Genomic DNA, 25,000 nt, shown 5'->3' with positions numbered 1-25,000 from the left:
AAAAAAAAAAAAAAAAAATCTAATTAATCCGCCCGACCCGACCCGCGCGCGGATAAAATCTTATTTTTTTTAAATTTCATCCGCCCGATCCGCGGATAATCCGCGGACTCCGCGGTTGTGCCCGCAAACCGCGCATCTCTAGTGGTCACACAACAATGTGCAGTGGTTTAGTTGGACGACTACTGCAGTTTTTTCCCTAAATGAAGGATTATCAAGCATGGAATGGCTAACTGAACTGACCATTGAAATTTGGTTGAAATTTGGTCAATTCCCAACCAATATTCTTCAAGACAAATACAACGTTGAAACAACATGTTTTTTGACAACATTTAATCAATGTTGCGTTGATTTGACATTGAAATTTGGTCATTTCCCAACCAATATCAAGACAAATACAACGTTGAAACAACATGTTTTTTGACAACATTTAATCAATGTTGCGTTGATTTGACATTGAAATTTGGTCATTTCCCAACCAATATCAAGACAAATACAACGTTGAAACAACATGTTTTTTGACAACATTTAATCAATGTTGCGTTGATTTGACATTGAAATTTGGTCATTTCCCAACCAATATCAAGACAAATACAACGTTGAAACAACATGTTTTTTGACAACATTTAATCAATGTTGCGTTGATTTGACATTGAAATTTGGTCATTTCGCAACCAATATCAAGACAAATACAACGTTGAAACAACATGTTTTTTGACAACATTTAATCAATGTTGCGTTGATTTGACATTGAAATTTGGTCATTTCCCAACCAATATCAAGACAAATACAACGTTGAAACAACATGCTTTTTGACAACATTTAATCAATGTTGCGTTGATTTGACATTCAAATGTGGTCATTTCCAAACCAATATTCTACAACACAAATACAACGTTAAAACAACATGCTTTTTGACAACGTTTAATCAATGTCAGGTTGTGATGTTGATTTGACCATTGAAATTTGGTCATTTTCCAACCAATATTCTACAACACAAATACAACGTTGAAACAACATGTTTTTTGACAACACTTAATCAATGTTGCGTTGATTTGACATTGAAATGTGGTCATTTCCCAACCAATATTCTACAACACAAATACAACGTTGAAACAACATGTTTTTTGACAACATTTAATCAATGTTGCGTTGATTTGACATTGAAATTTGGTCATTTCCCAACCAATATCAAGACAAATACAACGTTGAAACAACATGTTTTTTGACAACATTTAATCAATGTTGCGTTGATTTGACATTGAAATTTGGTCATTTCCCAACCAATATCAAGACAAATACAACGTTGAAACAACATGTTTTTTGACAACATTTAATCAATGTTGCGTTGATTTGACATTGAAATTTGGTCATTTCCCAACCAATATTCTACAACACAAATACAACGTTGAAACAACATGCTTTTTAACAACCTTTAATCAATGCCAGGTTCTGTTGTTGATTTGACCATTGAATTTTGGTCGTTTTCTAATTAATAATTTACAGCACAAATACAACGTTGAAACATTATCCTTTTTGACAACGTTTAATCAATGTTGAGTTCTGACGTTGACTTGACCATTGAAATTTGGTAATTTTCCAACCAATATTCTACAACGTTGAAACAACATGCTTTTTGACAACGTTTATTCAATGTCAGGTTGTGACGTTGATTAGACCATTGAAATTTGGTCGTTTTCTAATTAATAATTTACAGCACAAATACAATGTTAAAACGTTATCCTTTTTGACAACGTTTAATCAATGTTGAGTTCTGACGTTGAACTGACCATTGAAATTTGGTCATTTCCCAACCAATATTCTACAACACAAATACAACATTAAAACAACATGCTTTTTTAACAATGTTTAATCAATGTTGGTTTCTGACGTTGATCTGACCATTGAAATTTGGTTGTTTTTAATTAATACTTTACAGCACAAATACAATGTTACCTTGTTGACAACGTTTAATCAATGTTGAGTTCTGACGTTGATCTGAATTTAGTAATTTCCCAACTAATATTCTACAACACAAATACAACGTTGAAACAACTTTTATTTAATGCTGGGTTCTGACGTTGATTTGACCATTGAATTTTGGTTATTTTCCAACCAATGTTTTACAACACAAATACAACGTTGAAACAACATTAATTTGATGTTGGGTTCTGACGTTGATTTGACCATTGAATTTTGGTTATTTTCCAACCAATGTTTTACAACACAAATACAACGTTGAAACAACATTAATTTGATGTTGGGTTCTGACGTTGATTTGACCATTGAAATTTCGTCATTTCCCAACCAATTTTCTACAACTCAAACATAACGTTGAAACAACATGCTTTTTGATGTTTAATCAATGTTGAGTTCTGACGTTGATTTGACCATTGAAATTTAGTAATTTCCCAACTAATATTCTACAACACAAATACAACGTTGAAACAACATTACTTTAATGCTGGGTTCTGACGGTGATTTACCATTGAATTTTGGTCATTTTCCAACCAATATTTTACAACACAAATACAACGTTGAAACAACATGCTTTTTGACGACGTTTAATCAATGTCGGGTTCTGACGTTGAGCTGACCATTGAAATTTAGTAATTTCCCAACTAATATTCTACAACACAAATACAACGTTGAAACAACTTGTATTTAATGCTGGGTTCTGACGTTGATTTGACCATTGAATTTTGGTCATTTTCCAACCAATGTTTTACAACACAAATACAACGTTGAAATAACATGCTTTTTGACGACGTTTAATCAAAGTTGGGTTTTGACGTTGATTTTGTTTATCGAATTTTGGTCATTTCCCAACCAACATTCTACAAGACAAATACAACGTTGAAACAACATTAATTTAATGTTGGGTTCTCACGTTGATTTGACCATTGAAATTTGGTCGTTTTGTAATTAATAATTTACAGCACAAATACAACGTAGCAACATTATCCTTTTTGACAACATTTAATCAATGTTGAGTTCTTACGTTGATTTGACCATTGAATTTTGGTCATTTTCCAACCAATGTTTTACAACACAAATACAACGTTGAAACAACATGCTTTTTGACGACGTTTAATCAATGTTGGGTTTTGACGTTGATTTTGACCATTGAATTTTGGTCATTTCCCAACCAACATTCTACAAGACAAATACAACGTTGAAACAACATTAATTTAATGTTGGGTTCTGACGTTGATTTGACCATTGAAATTTGGTCGTTTTGTAATTAATAATTTACAGCACAAATACAATGTTAAAACATTATCCTTTTTGACAACGTTTAATCAATGTTGAGTTTTGACGTTGAACTGACCATTGAAATTTGGTCATTTCCCAACCAATATTCTACAACACAAATACAATGTTGAAACAACATGCTTTTTAACAACGTTTAATCAATGTCAGGTTCTGACGTTGATCTGACCATTGAAATTTAGTAATTTCCCAACTAATATTCTACAACACAAATACAACGTTGAAACAACATTCATTTAATGTTGGGTTCTGACATTGATTTGACCATTGAAATTTGGTCGTTTTCTAATTAATAATTTACAGCACAAATACAATGTTAAAACACTATCCTTTTTGACAACGTTTAATCAATGTTGAGTTCTGACGTTGAACTGACCATTGAAATTTGGTCATTTCCCAACCAATATTCTACAACACATATACAACGTTGAAGCAACTTTTATTTAATACTGGGTTCTTACGTTGATTCGACCATTGAATTTTGGTCATTTTCCAACCAATGTTTTACAACACAAATACAACGTTGAAACAACATGCTTTTTGACGATGTTTAATCAAAGTTGGGTTTTGACGTTGATTTTGATCATCGAAATTTGGTCATTTCCCAACCAACATTCTACAAGACGAATACAACGTTGAAACAACATTAAATTAATGTTGGGTTCTGACGTTGATTTGACCATTGAAATTTGGTCGTTTTGTAATTAATAATTTACAGCACAAATACAATGTTAAAACATTATCCTTTTTGACAACGTTTAATCAATGTTGAGTTCTGACATTGATTTGACCATTGAATTTTGGTCATTTCCCAACCAATATTCTACAACACAAATACAACGTTGAAACAACATGCTTTTTGACAACGTTTAAGCAATGTTGGGTTCTGACGTTGATTTGACCATTGAAATTTAGTAATTTCCCAAATAATATTCTACAACACAAATACAACGTTGAAACAACTTTTATTTAATGCTGGGTTCTGACGTTGATTTGACCATTGAATTTTGGTCATTTTCCAACCAATGTTTTACACCACAAATACAACGTTGAAACAACATGCTTTTTGACGACGTTTAATCAAAGTTGGGTTTTGACGTTGATTTTGATCATCGAATTTTGGTCATTTCCCAACCAACATTCTACAAGACAAATACAACGTTGAAACAACATTAATTTAATGTTGGGTTCGGACGTTGATTCGACCATTGAATTTTGGTCATTTTGTAATTAATAATTTACAGCACAAATACAATGTTAAAACATTATCCTTTTTGACAACATTTAATCAATGTTGAGTTTTGACGTTGAACTGACCATTGAAATTTGGTCATTTCCCAACCATTATTCTTCAAGACAAATACAACGTTGAAACAACATGCTTTTTGACAACATTTAATCAATGTTGCGTTGATTTGACATTGAAATGTGGTCATTTTCCAACCAATATTCTACAACACAAATACAACGTTGAAACAACATGCTTTTTAACAACGTTTAATCAATGTCGGGTTCTGACGTTGATCCGACCATTGAAATGTGGTTGTTTTTTAATTAATACTTTACAGCACAAATACAATGTTGAAACATCATCATTTTTGACAACGTTTAATCAATGTTGAGTTCTGACGTTGATCTGACCATTGAAATTTAGTAATTTCCCAACTAATATTCTACAACACAAATACAACGTTGAAACAACATGCTTTTTGGCGATGTTTAATCAACGTCAGGTTCTGACGTTGATTTGACCATTGAATTTTGGTCATTTCCCAACCAATGTTTTACAACACAAATACAACATTGAAACAACATGCTTTTTGACGACGTTTAATCAAAGTTGGGTTTTGACGTTGATTTTGTTTATCGAATTTTGGTCATTTCCCAACCAACATTCTACAAGACAAATACAACGTTGAAACAACATTAATTTAATGTTGGGTTCTGACGTTGATCTGACCATTGAAATTTGGTTGTTTTTTAATTAATACTTTACAGCACAAATACAATGTTGAAACATTATCCTTTTTGACAACGTTTAATCAATGTTGAGTTCTGACGTTGATCTGACCATTGAAATTTAGTAATTTTGCAATTAATATTCTACAACACAAATACAACGTTGAAACAACTTTTATTTAATGCTGCGTTCTGACGTTGATTTGACCATTGAATTTTGGTCATTTTCCAACCAATGTTTTACAACACAAATACAACGTTGAAACAACATGCTTTTTGACAACGTTTAATCAATGTCAGGTTTTGACGTTGATCTGACCATTGAAATTTAGTAATTTCCCAAATAATATTCTACAACACAAATACAACGTTGAAACAACTTTTATTTAATGCTGGGTTCTGACGTTGATTTGACCATTGAATTTTGGTCATTTTCCAACCAATGTTTTACACCACAAATACAACGTTGAAACAACATGCTTTTTGACGACGTTTAATCAAAGTTGGGTTTTGACGTTGATTTTGATCATCGAATTTTGGTCATTTCCCAACCAACATTCTACAAGACAAATACAACGTTGAAACAACATTAATTTAATGTTGGGTTCGGACGTTGATTCGACCATTGAATTTTGGTCATTTTGTAATTAATAATTTACAGCACAAATACAATGTTAAAACATTATCCTTTTTGACAACATTTAATCAATGTTGAGTTTTGACGTTGAACTGACCATTGAAATTTGGTCATTTCCCAACCATTATTCTTCAAGACAAATACAACGTTGAAACAACATGCTTTTTGACAACATTTAATCAATGTTGCGTTGATTTGACATTGAAATGTGGTCATTTTCCAACCAATATTCTACAACACAAATACAACGTTGAAACAACATGCTTTTTAACAACGTTTAATCAATGTCGGGTTCTGACGTTGATCCGACCATTGAAATGTGGTTGTTTTTTAATTAATACTTTACAGCACAAATACAATGTTGAAACATCATCATTTTTGACAACGTTTAATCAATGTTGAGTTCTGACGTTGATCTGACCATTGAAATTTAGTAATTTCCCAACTAATATTCTACAACACAAATACAACGTTGAAACAACATGCTTTTTGGCGATGTTTAATCAACGTCAGGTTCTGACGTTGATTTGACCATTGAATTTTGGTCATTTCCCAACCAATGTTTTACAACACAAATACAACATTGAAACAACATGCTTTTTGACGACGTTTAATCAAAGTTGGGTTTTGACGTTGATTTTGTTTATCGAATTTTGGTCATTTCCCAACCAACATTCTACAAGACAAATACAACGTTGAAACAACATTAATTTAATGTTGGGTTCTCACGTTGATTTGACCATTGAAATTTGGTCGTTTTGTAATTAATAATTTACAGCACAAATACAACGTAGCAACATTATCCTTTTTGACAACATTTAATCAATGTTGAGTTCTTACGTTGATTTGACCATTGAATTTTGGTCATTTTCCAACCAATGTTTTACAACACAAATACAACGTTGAAACAACATGCTTTTTAACGACGTTTAATCAAAGTTGGGTTTTGACGTTGATTTTGATCATCAAATTTTGGTCATTTCCCAACCAACATTCTACAAGACAAATACAACGTTGAAACAACATTAATTTAATGTTGGGTTCTGACGTTGATCTGACCATTGAAATTTGGTCGTTTTGTAATTAATAATGTACAGCACAAATACAATGTTAAAACATTATCCTTTTTGACAACGTTTAATCAATGTTGAGTTTTGACGTTGAACTGACCGTTGAAATTTGGTCATTTCCCAACCAATATTCTTCAAGTCAAATACAACGTTGAAACAACATGCTTTTTGACAACATTTAATCAATGTTGCGTTGATTTGACATTGAAATGTGGTCATTTCCCAACCAATATTCTACAACACAAATACAACGTTGAAACAACATGCTTTTTAACAACGTTTAATCAATGTCGGGTTCTGACCTTGATCTGACCATTGAAATTTGGTTGTTTTTTAATTAATACTTTACAGCACAAATACAACGTTGAAACATTATCCTTTTTGACAACATTTAATCAATGTTGAGTTCTGACGTTGATCTGACCATTGAAATTTAGTAATTTCCCAACCAATATTCTACAAAACAAATACAACGTTGAAACAACTTTTATTTAATGCTGGGTTCTGACGTTGATTTGACCATTGAATTTTGGTAATTTTTCCAACCAACATTCTACAAGACAAATACAACGTTGAAACAACATTAATTTAATGTTGGGTTCTGACGTTGATTTGACCATTGAAATGTGGTCTTTTTCTAATTAATAATTTACAGCACAAATACAACGTAGAAACATTATCCTTTTTGACAACGTTTAATCAATGTTGAGTTCTGACGTTGATTTGACCATTGAAATTTGGTCATTTCCCAACCAATATTCTACAACACAAATACAACGTTGAAACAACATGCTTTTTGACGACGTTTAATCAATGTTGGGTTTTGACGTTGATCTGACCATTGAAATTTAGTAATTTCCCAACTAATATTCTACAACACAAATACAACGTTGAAACAACTTTTATTTAATGCTGGGTTCTGACGTTGATTTGACCATTGCATTTTGGTAATTTTTTCCAACCAACATTCTACAAGACAAATACAACGTTGAAACAACATTAATTTAATGTTGGGTTCTGACGTTGATTTGACCATTGAAATGTGGTCGTTTTCTAATTAATAATTTACAGCACAAATACAACGTAGAAACATTATCCTTTTTGACAACGTTTAATCAATGTTGAGTTCTGACGTTGATTTGACCATTGAAATTTGGTCATTTCCCAACCAATATTCTACAACACAAATACAACGTTGAAACAACATGCTTTTTAACAACCTTTAATCAATGTTGGGTTCTGACGTTGATCCGACCATTGAAATGTGGTTGTTTTTTAATTAATACTTTACAGCACAAATACAATGTTGAAACATCATCATTTTTGACAACGTTTAATCAATGTTGAGTTCTGACGTTGATCTGACCATTGAAATTTAGTAATTTCCCAACTAATATTCTACAACACAAATACAACGTTGAAACAACATGCTTTTTGGCGATGTTTAATCAACGTCAGGTTCTGACGTTGATTTGACCATTGAATGTTGGTCATTTTCCAACCAATGTTTTACAACACAAATACAACGTTGAAACAACATGCTTTTTAACAACGCTTAATCAAAGTTGGGTTTTGACGTTGATTTTGATCATCGAATTTTGGTCATTTCCCAACCAACATTCTACAAGACAAATACAACGTTGAAACAACATTAATTTAATGTTGGGTTCTGACGTTGATCTGACCATTGAAATTTGGTCGTTTTGTAATTAATAATGTACAGCATAAATACAATGTTAAAACATTATCCTTTTTGACAACATTTAATCAATGTTGAGTTTTGACGTTGAACTGACCATTGAAATTTGGTCATTTCCCAACCATTATTTTTCAAGACGAATACAACGTTGAAACAACATGTTTTTTGACAACATTTAATCAATGTTGGGTTGATTTGACATTGAAATGTGGTCATTTTCCAACCAATATTCTACAACACAAATACAACGTTGAAACAACATGCTTTTTAACAACGTTTAATCAATGTCAGGTTCTGTTGTTGATTTGACCATTGAAATTTGGTTGTTTCTAATTAATAATTTACAGCACAAATACAACGTAGAAACATTATCCTTTTTGACAACGTTTAATCAATGTTGAGTTCTGACGTTGATTTGACCATTGAAATTTAGTAATTTCCCAACCAATATTCTACAACACAAATACAACGTTGAAACAACATGCTTTTTAACAACGTTTAATCAATGTCGGGTTCTGACGTTGATCCGACCATTGAAATGTGGTTGTTTTTTAATTAATACTTTACAGCACAAATACAATGTTGAAACATCATCATTTTTGACAACGTTTAATCAATGTTGAGTTCTGACGTTGATCTGACCATTGAAATTTAGTAATTTCCCAACTAATATTCTACAACACAAATACAACGTTGAAACAACATGCTTTTTGGCGATGTTTAATCAACGTCAGGTTCTGACGTTGATTTGACCATTGAATTTTGGTCATTTCCCAACCAATGTTTTACAACACAAATACAACATTGAAACAACATGCTTTTTGACGACGTTTAATCAAAGTTGGGTTTTGACGTTGATTTTGTTTATCGAATTTTGGTCATTTCCCAACCAACATTCTACAAGACAAATACAACGTTGAAACAACATTAATTTAATGTTGGGTTCTCACGTTGATCTGACCATTGAAATTTGGTCGTTTTGTAATTAATAATTTACAGCACAAATACAACGTAGCAACATTATCCTTTTTGACAACATTTAATCAATGTTGAGTTCTTACGTTGATTTGACCATTGAATTTTGGTCATTTTCCAACCAATGTTTTACAACACAAATACAATGTTGAAACAACATGCTTTTTAACGACGTTTAATCAAAGTTGGGTTTTGACGTTGATTTTGATCATCAAATTTTGGTCATTTCCCAACCAACATTCTACAAGACAAATACAACGTTGAAACAACATTAATTTAATGTTGGGTTCTGACGTTGATCTGACCATTGAAATTTGGTCGTTTTGTAATTAATAATGTACAGCATAAATACAATGTTAAAACATTATCCTTTTTGACAACGTTTAATCAATGTTGAGTTTTGACGTTGAACTGACCGTTGAAATTTGGTCATTTCCCAACCAATATTCTTCAAGTCAAATACAACGTTGAAACAACATGCTTTTTGACAACATTTAATCAATGTTGAGTTGATTTGACATTCAAATGTGGTCATTTCCAAACCAATATTCTACAACACAAATACAACGTTGAAACAACATGCTTTTTGACAACGTTTAGTCAATGTCAGGTTCTGTTGTTGATTTGACCATTGAAATTTGGTTGTTTCTAATTAATAATTTACAGCACAAATACAACGTAGAAACATTATCCTTTTTGACAACGTTTAATCAATGTTGAGTTCTGACGTTGATTTGACATTGAAATTTGGTCATTTTCCAACCATTATTCTACAACACAAATACAACGTTGAAACAACATGCTTTTTAACAACGTTTAATCAATGTCGGGTTCTGACGTTGATCCGACCATTGAAATGTGGTTGTTTTTTAATTAATACTTTACAGCACAAATACAATGTTGAAACATCATCATTTTTGACAACGTTTAATCAATGTTGAGTTCTGACGTTGATCTGACCATTGAAATTTAGTAATTTCCCAACTAATATTCTACAACACAAATACAACGTTGAAACAACATGCTTTTTGACAACGTTTAATCAATGTTGAGTTCTGACGTTGATCTGACCATTGAAATTTAATAATTTCCCAACTAATATTCTACAACACAAATACAACGTTGAAACAACATGCTTTTTGGCGATGTTTAATCAACGTCAGGTTCTGACGTTGATTTGACCATTGAATTTTGGTCATTTCCCAACCAATGTTTTACAACACAAATACAACATTGAAACAACATGCTTTTTGACGACGTTTAATCAAAGTTGGGTTTTGACGTTGATTTTGTTTATCGAATTTTGGTCATTTCCCAACCAACATTCTACAAGACAAATACAACGTTGAAACAACATTAATTTAATGTTGGGTTCTCACGTTGATTTGACCATTGAAATTTGGTCGTTTTGTAATTAATAATGTACAGCATAAATACAATGTTAAAACATTATCCTTTTTGACAACGTTTAATCAATGTTGAGTTTTGACGTTGAACTGACATTTGGTCATTTCCCAACCAATATTCTTCAAGTCAAATACAACGTTGAAACAACATGCTTTTTGACAACATTTAATCAATGTTGCGTTGATTTGACATTGAAATGTGGTCATTTCCCAACCAATATTCTACAACACAAATACAACGTTGAAACAACATGCTTTTTAACAACGTTTAATCAATGTCGGGTTCTGACCTTGATCTGACCATTGAAATTTGGTTGTTTTTTAATTAATACTTTACAGCACAAATACAACGTTGAAACATTATCCTTTTTGACAACATTTAATCAATGTTGAGTTCTGACGTTGATCTGACCATTGAAATTTAGTAATTTCCCAACTAATATTATACAAAACAAATACAACGTTGAAACAACTTTTATTTAATGCTGGGTTCTGACGTTGATTTGACCATTGAATTTTGGTAATTTTTCCAACCAACATTCTACAAGACAAATACAACGTTGAAACAACATTAATTTAATGTTGGGTTCTGACGTTGATTTGACCATTGAAATTTGGTCATTTTCTAATTAATAATTTACAGCACAAATACAACGTAGAAACATTATCCTTTTTGACAACGTTTAATCAATGTTGAGTTCTGACGTTGATTTGACCATTGAAATTTGGTCATTTCCCAACCAATATTCTACAACACAAATACAACGTTGAAACAACATGCTTTTTGACGACGTTTAATCAATGTTGGGTTTTGACGTTGATCTGACCATTGAAATTTAGTAATTTCCCAACTAATATTCTACAACACAAATACAACGTTGAAACAACTTTTATTTAATGCTGGGTTCTGACGTTGATTTGACCATTGAATTTTGGTCATTTTTCCAACCAACATTCTACAAGACGAATACAACGTTGAAACAACATTAATTTAATGCCGGGTTCTGACGTTGATTTGACCAATGAAATTTGGTCGTTTTCTAATTAATATTCTACAACACAAATACAACGTAGAAACATTATCCTTTTTGACAACGTTTAATCAATGTTGAGTTCTGACGTTGATTTGACCATTGAAATTTGGTCATTTCCCAACCAATATTCTACAACACAAATACAACGTTGAAACAACATGCTTTTTAACAACCTTTAATCAATGTTGGGTTCTGACGTTGATCCGACCATTGAAATGTGGTTGTTTTTTAATTAATACTTTACAGCACAAATACAATGTTGAAACATCATCATTTTTGACAACGTTTAATCAATGTTGAGTTCTGACGTTGATCTGACCATTGAAATTTAGTAATTTCCCAACTAATATTCTACAACACAAATACAACGTTGAAACAACATGCTTTTTGGCGATGTTTAATCAACGTCAGGTTCTGACGTTGATTTGACCATTGAATGTTGGTCATTTTCCAACCAATGTTTTACAACACAAATACAACGTTGAAACAACATGCTTTTTAACGACGTTTAATCAAAGTTGGGTTTTGACGTTGATTTTGATCATCGAATTTTGGTCATTTCCCAACCAACATTCTACAAGACAAATACAACGTTGAAACAACATTAATTTAATGTTGGGTTCTGACGTTGATTTGACCATTGAAATTTGGTCGTTTTGTGATTAATAATTTACAGCACAAATACAATGTTAAAACATTATCCTTTTTGACAACGTTTAATCAATGTTGAGTTTTGTTGTTGAACTGACCGTTGAAATTTGGTCATTTCCCAACCAATATTCAACAACACAAATACAACGTTGAAACAACATGCTTTTTGACAACGTTTAATCAATGTTGGGTTCTGATGTTGATTTGACCGTTGAAATTTGGTCATTTCCCAACCAATATTCAACAAAACAAATACAACGTTGAAACAACATGCTTTTTGACAACGTTTAATCAATGTTGAGTTTTGACGTTGAACTGACCATTGAAATTTGGTCATTTCCCAACCAATATTCTACAACACAAATACAACGTTGAAACAACATGCTTTTTGACAACGTTTAATCAACGTCAGGTTCTGACGTTGATTTGACCATTGAATTTTGGTCATTTCCCAACTAATATTCTACAACACAAATACAACGTTGAAACAACATGCTTTTTGGCGACGTTTAATCAATGTCGGGTTCTGACGTTGATCTGACCATTGAAATTTAGTAATTTCCCAACTAATATTCTACAACACTAATACAACGTTGAAACAACATGCTTTTTAACGACGTTTAATCAAAGTTGGGTTTTGACGTTGATTTTGATCATCAAATTTTGGTCATTTCCCAACCAACATTCTACAAGACAAATACAACGTTGAAACAACATTAATTTAATGTTGGGTTCTGACGTTGATCTGACCATTGAAATTTGGTCGTTTTGTAATTAATAATGTACAGCATAAATACAATGTTAAAACATTATCCTTTTTGACAACGTTTAATCAATGTTGAGTTTTGACGTTGAACTGACCATTGAAATTTGGTCATTTCCCAACCAATATTCTTCAAGACAAATACAACGTTGAAACAACATGCTTTTTGACAACATTTAATCAATGTTGAGTTGATTTGACATTCAAATGTGGTCATTTTCCAACCAATATTCTACAACACAAATACAACGTTGAAACAACATGCTTTTTGACAACATTTAATCAATGTTGAGTTGATTTGACATTCAAATGTGGTCATTTTCCAACCAATATTCTACAACACAAATACAACATTGAAACAACATGCTTTTTAACAACGTTTAGTCAATGTCAGGTTCTGTTGTTGATTTGACCATTGAAATTTGGTTGTTTCTATCGGTAATTAATAATTTACAGCACAAATACAACGTAGAAACATTATCCTTTTTGACAACGTTTAATCAATGTTGAGTTCTGACGTTGACTTGACCATTGAAATTTGGTAATTTTCCAACCAATATTCTACAACGTTGAAACAACATGCTTTTTGACAACGTTTATTCAATGTCAGGTTGTGACGTTGATTAGACCATTGAAATTTGGTCGTTTTCTAATTAATAATTTACAGCACAAATACAATGTTAAAACATTATCCTTTTTGACAACGTTTAATCAATGTTGAGTTCTGACGTTGAACTGACCATTGAAATTTGGTCATTTCTCAACCAATATTCTACAACACAAATACAACGTTAAAACAACATGCTTTTTGACAACGTTTAATCAATGTTGGGTTCTGATGTTGATTTGACCGTTGAAATTTGGTCATTTCCCAACCAATATTCAACAACACAAATACAACGTTGAAACAACATGCTTTTTGACAACGTTTAATCAATGTTGGGTTCTGATGTTGATTTGACCGTTGAAATTTGGTCATTTCCCAACCAATATTCAACAACACAAATACAACGTTGAAACAACATGCTTTTTGACAACGTTTAATCAATGTTGAGTTTTGACGTTGAACTGACCATTGAAATTTGGTCATTTCCCAACCAATATTCTACAACACAAATACAACGTTGAAACAACATGCTTTTTGGCGACGTTTAATCAATGTCGGGTTCTGACGTTGATCTGACCATTGAAATTTAGTAATTTCCCAACTAATATTCTACAACACAAATACAACGTTGAAACAACATGCTTTTTAACGACGTTTAATCAAAGTTGGGTTTTGACGTTGATTTTGATCATCAAATTTTGGTCATTTCCCAACCAACATTCTACAAGACAAATACAACGTTGAAACAACATTAATTTAATGTTGGGTTCTGACGTTGATTTGACCATTGAAATTTGGTCGTTTTGTGATTAATAATTTACAGCACAAATACAATGTTAAAACATTATCCTTTTTGACAACGTTTAATCAATGTTGAGTTTTGTTGTTGAACTGACCGTTGAAATTTGGTCATTTCCCAACCAATATTCTACAACACAAATACAACGTTGAAACAACATGCTTTTTGACAACGTTTAATCAATGTTGGTTTCTGACGTTGACCTGACCATTGAAATTTGGTTGTTTTTTAATTAATACTTTACAGCACGAATACAATGTTACCTTTTTGACAACGTTTAATCAATGTTGAGTTCTGACGTTGATCTGACCATTGAAATTTGGTATTTTCCCAACTAATATTCTACAAGACAAATACAACGTTGAAACAACATTAATTTAATGTTGGGTTCTGACGTTGATCTGACCATTGAAATTTGGTCGTTTTGTAATTAATAATGTACAGCATAAATACAATGTTAAAACATTATCATTTTTGACAACGTTTAATCAATGTTGAGTTTTGACGTTGAACTGACCGTTGAAATTTGGTCATTTCCCAACCAATATTCTTCAAGACAAATACAACGTTGAAACAACATGCTTTTTGACAACATTTAATCAATATTGCGTTGATTTGACATTCAAATGTGGTCATTTTCCAACTAATATTCTACAACACAAATACAACGTTTAAACAACATGCTTTTTAACAATGTTTAATCAATGTCAGGTTCTGTTGTTGATTTGACCATTGAAATTTGGTTGTTTTTTAATTAATACTTTACAGCACAAATACAATGTTGAAACATTATCCTTTTTGACAACGTTTAATCAATGTTGAGTTCTGACGTTGATCTGACCATTGAAATTTAGTAATTTCCCAACTAATATTCTACAACACAAATACAACGTTGAAACAACATTACTTTAATGCTGGGTTCTGACGGTGATTTACCATTGAATTTTGGTCATTTTCCAACCAATGTTTTACAACACAAATACAACGTTGAAACAACATGCTTTTTGACGACGTTTAATCAATGTTGGGTTTTGACGTTGATTTTGATCATCGAAATTTGGTCATTTCCCAACCAACATTCTACAAGACAAATACAACGTTGAAACAACATTAATTTAATGTTGGGTTCTGACGTTGATCTGACCATTGAAATTTGGTCGTTTTGTAATTAATAATGTACAGCATAAATACAATGTTAAAACATTATCCTTTTTGACAACGTTTAATCAATGTTGAGTTTTGACGTTGAACTGACCGTTGAAATTTGGTCATTTCCCAACCAATATTCTTCAAGTCAAATACAACGTTGAAACAACATGCTTTTTGACAACATTTAATCAATGTTGAGTTGATTTGACATTCAAATGTGGTCATTTTCCAACCAATATTCTACAACACAAATACAACGTTGAAACAACATGCTTTTTAACAACGTTTAGTCAATGTCAGGTTCTGTTGTTGATTTGACCATTGAAATTTGGTTGTTTCTACCGGTAATTAATAATTTACAGCACAAATACAACGTAGAAACATTATCCTTTTTGACAACGTTTAATCAATGTTGAGTTGTGACGTTGACTTGACCATTGAAATTTGGTAATTTTCCAACCAATATTCTACAACGTTGAAACAACATGCTTTTTGACAACGTTTATTCAATGTCAGGTTGTGACGTTGATTAGACCATTGAAATTTGGTCGTTTTCTAATTAATAATTTACAGCACAAATACAATGTTAAAACATTATCCTTTTTGACAACGTTTAATCAATGTTGAGTTCTGACGTTGAACTGACCATTGAAATTTGGTCATTTCCCAACCAATATTCTACAACACAAATACAACGTTAAAACAACATGCTTTTTGACAACGTTTAATCAATGTTGGGTTCTGATGTTGATTTGACCGTTGAAATTTGGTCATTTCCCAACCAATATTCAACAACACAAATACAACGTTGAAACAACATGCTTTTTGACAACGTTTAATCAATGTTGAGTTTTGACGTTGAACTGACCATTGAAATTTGGTCATTTCCCAACCAATATTGTACAACACAAATACAATGTTGAAACAACATGCTTTTTGACAACGTTTAATCAATGTTGGGTTCTGATGTTGATTTGACCGTTGAAATTTGGTCATTTCCCAACCAATATTCAACAACACAAATACAACGTTGAAACAACATGCTTTTTGACAACGTTTAATCAATGTTGAGTTTTGACGTTGAACTGACCATTGAAATTTGGTCATTTCCCAACCAATATTCTACAACACAAATACAACGTTGAAACAACATGCTTTTTGACAACGTTTAATCAACGTCAGGTTCTGACGTTGATTTGACCATTGAATTTTGGTCATTTCCCAACTAATATTCTACAACACAAATACAACGTTGAAACAACATGCTTTTTGGCGACGTTTAATCAATGTCGGGTTCTGACGTTGATCTGACCATTGAAATTTAGTAATTTCCCAACTAATATTCTACAACACAAATACAACGTTGAAACAACATGCTTTTTAACGACGTTTAATCAAAGTTGGGTTTTGACGTTGATTTTGATTATCAAATTTTGGTCATTTTCCAACCAACATTCTACAAGACAAATACAACGTTGAAACAACATTAAGTTAATGTTGGGTTCTGACGTTGATTTGGTCGTTTTGTAATTAATAATTTACATCACAAATACAATGTTAAAACATTATCCTTTTTGACAACGTTTAATCAATGTCGGGTTCTGACGTTGATCTGACCATTGAAATTTAGTAATTTCCCAACTAATATTCTACAACACAAATACAACGTTGAAACAACTTTTATTTAATGCTGGGTTCTGACGTTGATTCGACCATTGAATTTTGGTCATTTTCCAACCAATGTTTTACAACACAAATAAAACGTTGAAACAACATGCTTTTTGACGACGTTTAATCAATGTTGGGTTTTGACGTTGATTTTGATCATCGAATTTTGGTCATTTCCCAACCAACATTCTACAAGACAAATACAACGTTGAAACAACATTAATTTAATGTTGGGTTCTGACGTTGATTTGACCATTGAAATTTGGTTGTTTTCTAATTAATAATTTACAGCACAAATACAATGTTAAAACATTATCCTTTTTGACAACATTTAATCAATGTTGAGTTCTGACGTTGAACTGACCATTGAATTTTGGTCATTTCCCAACCAATATTCTACAACACAAATACAACGCTGAAACAACATGCTTTTTGACAACGTTTAATCAATGTTGGGTTCTGATGTTGATTTGACCGTTGAAATTTGGTCATTTCCCAACCAATATTCAACAACACAAATACAACGTTGAAACAACATGCTTTTTGACAACGTTTAATCAATGTTGAGTTTTGACGTTGAACTGACCATTGAAATTTGGTCATTTCCCAACCAATATTCTACAACACAAATACAACGTTGAAACAACATGCTTTTTGACAACGTTTAATCAACGTCAGGTGCTGACGTTGATTTGACCATTGAATTTTGGTCATTTCCCAACTAATATTCTACAACACAAATACAACGTTGAAACAACATGCTTTTTGGCGACGTTTAATCAATGTCGGGTTCTGACGTTGATCTGACCATTGAAATTTAGTAATTTCCCAACTAATATTCTACAACACAAATACAACGTTGAAACAACATGCTTTTTAACGACGTTTAATCAAAGTTGGGTTTTGACGTTGATTTTGATCATCAAATTTTGGTCATTTCCCAACCAACATTCTACAAGACAAATACAACGTTGAAACAACATTAATTTAATGTTGGGTTCTGACGTTGATTTGACCATTGAAATGTGGTCGTTTTGTGATTAATAATTTACAGCACAAATACAATGTTAAAACATTATCCTTTTTGACAACGTTTAATCAATGTTGAGTTTTGTTGTTGAACTGACCGTTGAAATTTGGTCATTTCCCAACCAATATTCAACAACACAAATACAACGTTGAAACAACATGCTTTTTGACAACGTTTAATCAATGTCGGGTTCTGACGTTGATTTGACCATTGAAATTTAGTCATTTCCCAACTAATATTCTACAACACAAATACAATGTTGAAACAACTTTTATTTAATGCTGGGTTCTGACGTTGATTTGACCATTGAATTTTGGTCATTTTCCAACCAATGTTTTACAACACAAATACAACGTTGAAACAACATTAATTTGATGTTGGGTTCTGACGTTGATTTGACCATTGAAATTTGGTCGTTTTGTAATTAATAATTTACAGCACAAATACAATGTTAAAACATTATCCTTTTTGACAACGTTTAATCAATGTTGAGTTTTGACGTTGAACTGACCGTTGAAATTTGATCATTTCCCAACTAATATTCTACAACACAAATACAACGTTGAAACAACATTACTTTAATGCTGGGTTCTGACGGTGATTTACCATTGAATTTTGGTCATTTTCCAACCAATGTTTTACAACACAAATACAACGTTGAAACAACATGCTTTTTGACGACGTTTAATCAATGTTGGGTTTTGACGTTGATTTTGATCATCGAAATTTGGTCATTTCCCAACCAACATTCTACAAGACAAATACAACGTTGAAACAACATTAATTTAATGTTGGGTTCTGACGTTGATCTGACCATTGAAATTTGGTCGTTTTGTAATTAATAATGTACAGCACAAATACAATGTTAAAACATTATCCTTTTTGACAACGTTTAATCAATGTTGAGTTTTGACGTTGAACTGACCGTTGAAATTTGGTCATTTCCCAACCAATATTGTACAACACAAATACAACGTTGAAACAACATGCTTTTTGACAACGTTTAATCAATATTGGGTTCTGATGTTGATTTGACCATTGAAATTTGGTCGTTTTGTGATTAATAATTTACAGCACAAATACAATGTTAAAACATTATCCTTTTTGACAACGTTTAATCAATGTTGAGTTTTGTTGTTGAACTGACCATTGAAATTTGGTCATTTCCCAACCAATATTCTACAACACAAATACAACATTGAAACAACATGCTTTTTGACAACGTTTAATCAATGTTGGGTTCTGATGTTGATTTGACCATTGAAATTTGGTCGTTTTGTGATTAATAATTTACAGCACAAATACAATGTTAAAACATTATCCTTTTTGACAACGTTTAATCAATGTTGAGTTTTGTTGTTGAACTGACCATTGAAATTTGGTCATTTCCCAACCAATATTCAACAACACAAATACAACGTTGAAACAACATGCTTTTTGACAACGTTTAATCAACGTCAGGTTCTGACGTTGATTTGACCATTGAATTTTGGTCATTTCCCAACTAATATTCTACAACACAAATACAACGTTGAAACAACATGCTTTTTGGCGACGTTTAATCAATGTCGGGTTCTGACGTTGATCTGACCATTGAAATTTAGTAATTTCCCAACTAATATTCTACAACACAAATACAACGTTGAAACAACTTTTATTTAATGTTGGGTTCTGACGTTGATTTGACCATTGAATTTTGGTCATTTCCCAACCAATGTTTTACAACACAAATACAACGTTGAAACAACATGCTTTTTGACGACGTTTAATCAAAGTTGGGTTTTGACGTTGATTTTGACCATTGAATTTTGGTTATTTTCCAACCAATGTTTTACAACACAAATACAACGTTGAAACAACATTAATTTGATGTTGGGTTCTGACGTTGATTTGACCATTGAAATTTAGTAATTTCCCAACTAATATTCTACAACACAAATACAACGTTGAAACAACATGCTTTTTGACAACGTTTAATCAATGTCGGGTTCTGACGTTGATCTGACCATTGAAATTTAGTAATTTCCCAACTAATATTCTACAACACAAATACAACGTTGAAACAACTTTTATTTAATGCTGGGTTCTGACGTTGATTTGACCATTGAATTTTGGTCATTTCCCAACCAATATTCTACAACACAAATACAACGTTGAAACAACATGCTTTTTGACAACGTTTAATCAATGTTGGGTTCTGATGTTGATTTGACCGTTGAAATTTGGTCATTCCCCAACCAATATTCAACAACACAAATACAACGTTGAAACAACATGCTTTTTGACGACGTTTAATCAATGTTGGGCTCTGACGTTGATTTGACTATTGAATTTTTGTAATTTTCCAATATAAGTTGAACAGGATTTGCAAATCATTGTATTCTGTTTTTATTTACCATTTACACAACTTCACTACTTTTGGCTTTTGTAGAAAAAAAAATATAGCTATTACTACAACTATTATATATCTTTTGAAATGTCATGTAACTTTTCCACTCCTTTTGAACCTTGGCTGTGGTTGTCAGAGTGAGGAAATGACATTGAAGCTTTTGAGTTGATTTTATTATTTTTTTTTTACACCAGATGGTCTTTCTGACGCAACCTTGGCTGGTAATCAAAATCATACCCTCTGCTTTGAAAGACACAATATACCATTACACCACCAAGGACAATGATAATGGTATCCGCAGTGGTGAAGAACGACATTTTACCACGCCATCGTGGTAATATTTTGGGTGCCTATTTTAGCAAAAACAACTGCAAACAACCGTCACATTAACAACACGTGTCAATCAAAACTGAGCATTATTCTCTTAAAAATGTTGCAATACTGCACTTTATACTGCTATTAACCACAGCTAATAAGGCATGTTCACTACTCACAGCTGCAACAAGTCAATTACTGCACGTTATGAACAAAGTAGGTATTAAGTACGTCTTACAGTCACCATAATTTACCTCTTTCCACGTGTTGCCGGCGTCAAAAGTGATGAAGATGCTGACATTCGTGGTGCTCAGCTCAGGTCCGACCACACCTGCACACAAAAGCGCACCTGTATTGTTATTTTTTTGGAGTCAGTTTCTACAATCTGTACAAACAGCGTGCCAGCCCAGCCTTTTGTTGTATGCATCTTTTACTTGACAACAAGGCATACTTGGTCAACAGCCACACAGGTTACACTGACGGTGGCCATATAAAACAACTCTAACACTCTTACTAATAATGCGCCACACTTTGAACCAAAACCAAACAAGAATGACAAACACATTTCGGGAGAACGTCTGCACTTTAACACGACATAAACACAACAGAACAAATACCCAGAATCCCATGCAGCCCCTGACTCTTCCGGGCTACATTATACACCCCTGCTACCCATTTAGAGTTCGGAAATCGGTTAAAAAAATATATATGGTCTTTTTTCTGCAACATCAAGGTATATATTGACGCTTACTTAGGTCTGGTGATAATGTTCCCCTTGAAGATTTCATCATTGATATATAAACTATCAGACTGCGTGGTCGGTAGTAGCGGGTTTCAGTAGGCCTTTAAACGCTGGTTTAGCGTGGCTTAAACGGGGCTTAGGCTAAATAATTATTTGTTTAAATCATACTTGCCAACCTTGAGACCTCCGATTTCGGGAGGTGTGTGGGGGGAGGGGGGGGGGGGGGGGTTTGGGGGCGTGGTTAAGAGGGGAGGAGTATATTTACAGCTAGTCAAGTATTTTATATATATATATATATATATATATATATATATATATATAAAAATATATACATATATATATATATAAAAAAATAAAAAAATCTCCTGATGATTGAGGGAACCCCCCTCATGAAACAGGCCTGTAGAGATGAAATAGTCTTGTGATTTTTTTCCCACACATACATATATATATATATATATATATATATATATATATATATATATATATATAAGAAATACTAAGTCAAGTATTTCATATATATATATATACATATATATATATATATATATATATATATATATATGTATATATATATATATATATAAGAAATACTTGACTTTCAGTGAATTCTAGCTATAATTATATATTTATTTTATTATATATATATATATATATACATACACATATATATATATATATAATAAAATATATATATATATATATATATATATATATATATATATATATATATATATATATATATATATATATATATATATATATATATATATATACACAGACACATATATATATATATATATAATAAAAGAAATATATAATTATAGCTATTATATGTGTGTCTTAATAAGATTATCCAAAAAATAGTGCTCGATACCGTGGTAGAGCGCAAAAACAGCAAAAACGTCTCAACTAACATTGTCCACAAATTCCTCACTCTGATCGACAAACACTTCCCCAAAGGCAACACCCTAAGAAAAGTATTCAACAAGAACAACATTAAATTGAGCTACAGCTGTATGAACGATATACGACAAATTATTTCAAACCACAACAAAACAATTGCAAATGAGCCGTCGGCCCCCGGACAGAGCGACCCCGAAACCAACAAAGGCTGCAACTGCCGCAAGAAACCTGATTGCCCTCTCAACGGGGGGTGCTTACAAACATCAGTCGTTTACCAATCAAAGGTAACACGCAAGGACATTAAGACATCCGACACATATGTAGGATTAACCGAGGGAGAGTTTAAAACCAGATGGAACAATCACAAGGCTTCTTTCAGGAACCAAAACCTGCGGAATACCACAGAACTCAGCAAACACATTTGGGACCTCAAAGACAATAATGTTGAATATTCAATAACATGGCAAATTCTTGCATCCAGCACACCTTACAATAGTGGTAATAAAAGATGCAACCTATGCTTGAAAGAGAAACTGTTTATTATATACCGTCCAGACCTGTCATCCCTCAACAAGCGCAGCGAAATTGTAACAGCATGCCGTCACAGACGGAAACACCTCCTAGGTAACACATGAGCCAATCACCACGCCCCTACGCCAGCCTGTACCCACCCACTCTGTGCCCTATATAAACCATGGTATGTGAATGCTTCCATTAAAATCTCCTGATGATTGAGGGAACCCCTCATGAAACAGGCCTGTAGAGATGAAGTAGTCTTGTGATTTTTTCTCCCACACATACCGTATTTTCCGCACCATAAGCCGCCCTGGGTTATAAGCCGCGCCTTCAATGAACGGCATATTTCAAAACTTTGTCCACCTATAAGCCGCCCCGTGTTATAAGCCGCATCTAACTGCGCTAAAGGAATGTCAAAAAAACAGTCAGATAGGTCAGTCAAACTTTAATAATATATTAAAAACCAGCGTGATGTGGGCGCGCATGGAGTCGTATATCAACATGGACGGAGCTGCGTGAAAAAAGCCACCCGGCCTCTTCGCGTAAACTTCCCTTAACCACTCGCTCATCTTTTCTTCATCCATCCATCCCTTCGAGTTAGCTTTTATGATGACGCCGGCTGGAAAGGTCTCTTTTGGCAAGGTCTTCCTTTTGAATATCACCATGGGTGGAAGTTTCTGGCCATTAGCATGGCAAACTAGAACCACAGTGAAGGACGACTTCTCATTCCCTGTGGTGCGAATATTCACCGTACGTGCTCCCGTTGTATCCACAGTGCGGTTCACAGGAATATCAAAAGTCAGTGGAACCTAGTCCATGTTGATAATGTTCTCTGGCCGGATCTTTTTTTCAGCTATCTTGTTTTTACAATATGCACGGAAAGTAGCCAGCTTTTCTTGAAAGTCTTTAGGCAGTTGCTGTGAAATAGTAGTCCGTGTGCGGATGGAGAGATTGCGTCTTTTCATGAACCGGAAACCTGTCGCTTAGTAGGAGCCATTTTGTGGTCTTTACAGATGTAAACACACAAAAGAAATGAAACGTAATATCCGCGCGCTTCTTCTTCTTCTACGGGGGCGGGTGGTTGCTTACAGTAGAAGAAGAAGCGCTTCCTGTTCTATGGGGGCGGGTGCTTACCTTGGCGGTTGCTTGCGTAGAAGAAGAAGCACTTCCTCTTCTACGGGGAAAAAAGATGGCAGCTGTTTACCGTAGTTGCGAGACCGAAACTTTATGAAAATGAATCTTAATATTAATCCATATATAAAGCGCACCGGGTTATAAGCCGCACTGTCAGCTTTTGAGTAAATTTGTGGTTTTTAGGTGCGGCTAATAGTGCGGAAAATACGGTACATATATTGCGCTCTACTACGGTATCGAGCACTATTTTTTGGATAACCTTATTAAGACATATATATATA

General features: G+C 32.9%; 1 protein-coding gene across 5 annotated transcripts in view; it reads right to left on the bottom strand.

The window, feature by feature from the left end:
• The window catches only part of LOC133611410 (VPS10 domain-containing receptor SorCS1-like), a 358,768-nt gene that overhangs the window by 75,747 nt on the left and 258,021 nt on the right, over positions 1–25,000 (bottom strand). For all 5 annotated transcript variants that reach the window (XM_061968164.1, XM_061968155.1, XM_061968172.1 and 2 more), the window contains one exon: positions 21,676–21,752. In XM_061968164.1, coding sequence (XP_061824148.1) covers positions 21,676–21,752 — 77 coding nt within the window. The remainder of the gene's footprint in view (positions 1–21,675; positions 21,753–25,000) is intronic.

Source organism: Nerophis lumbriciformis, linkage group LG02 (assembly GCF_033978685.3).
Source record: "Nerophis lumbriciformis linkage group LG02, RoL_Nlum_v2.1, whole genome shotgun sequence".
Classification (NCBI taxonomy): Eukaryota; Metazoa; Chordata; class Actinopteri; order Syngnathiformes; family Syngnathidae; genus Nerophis; species Nerophis lumbriciformis.
The sequence above is the reverse complement of the archived record's forward strand: the minus strand, read 5'-3'. Positions and strand labels throughout refer to the sequence as shown.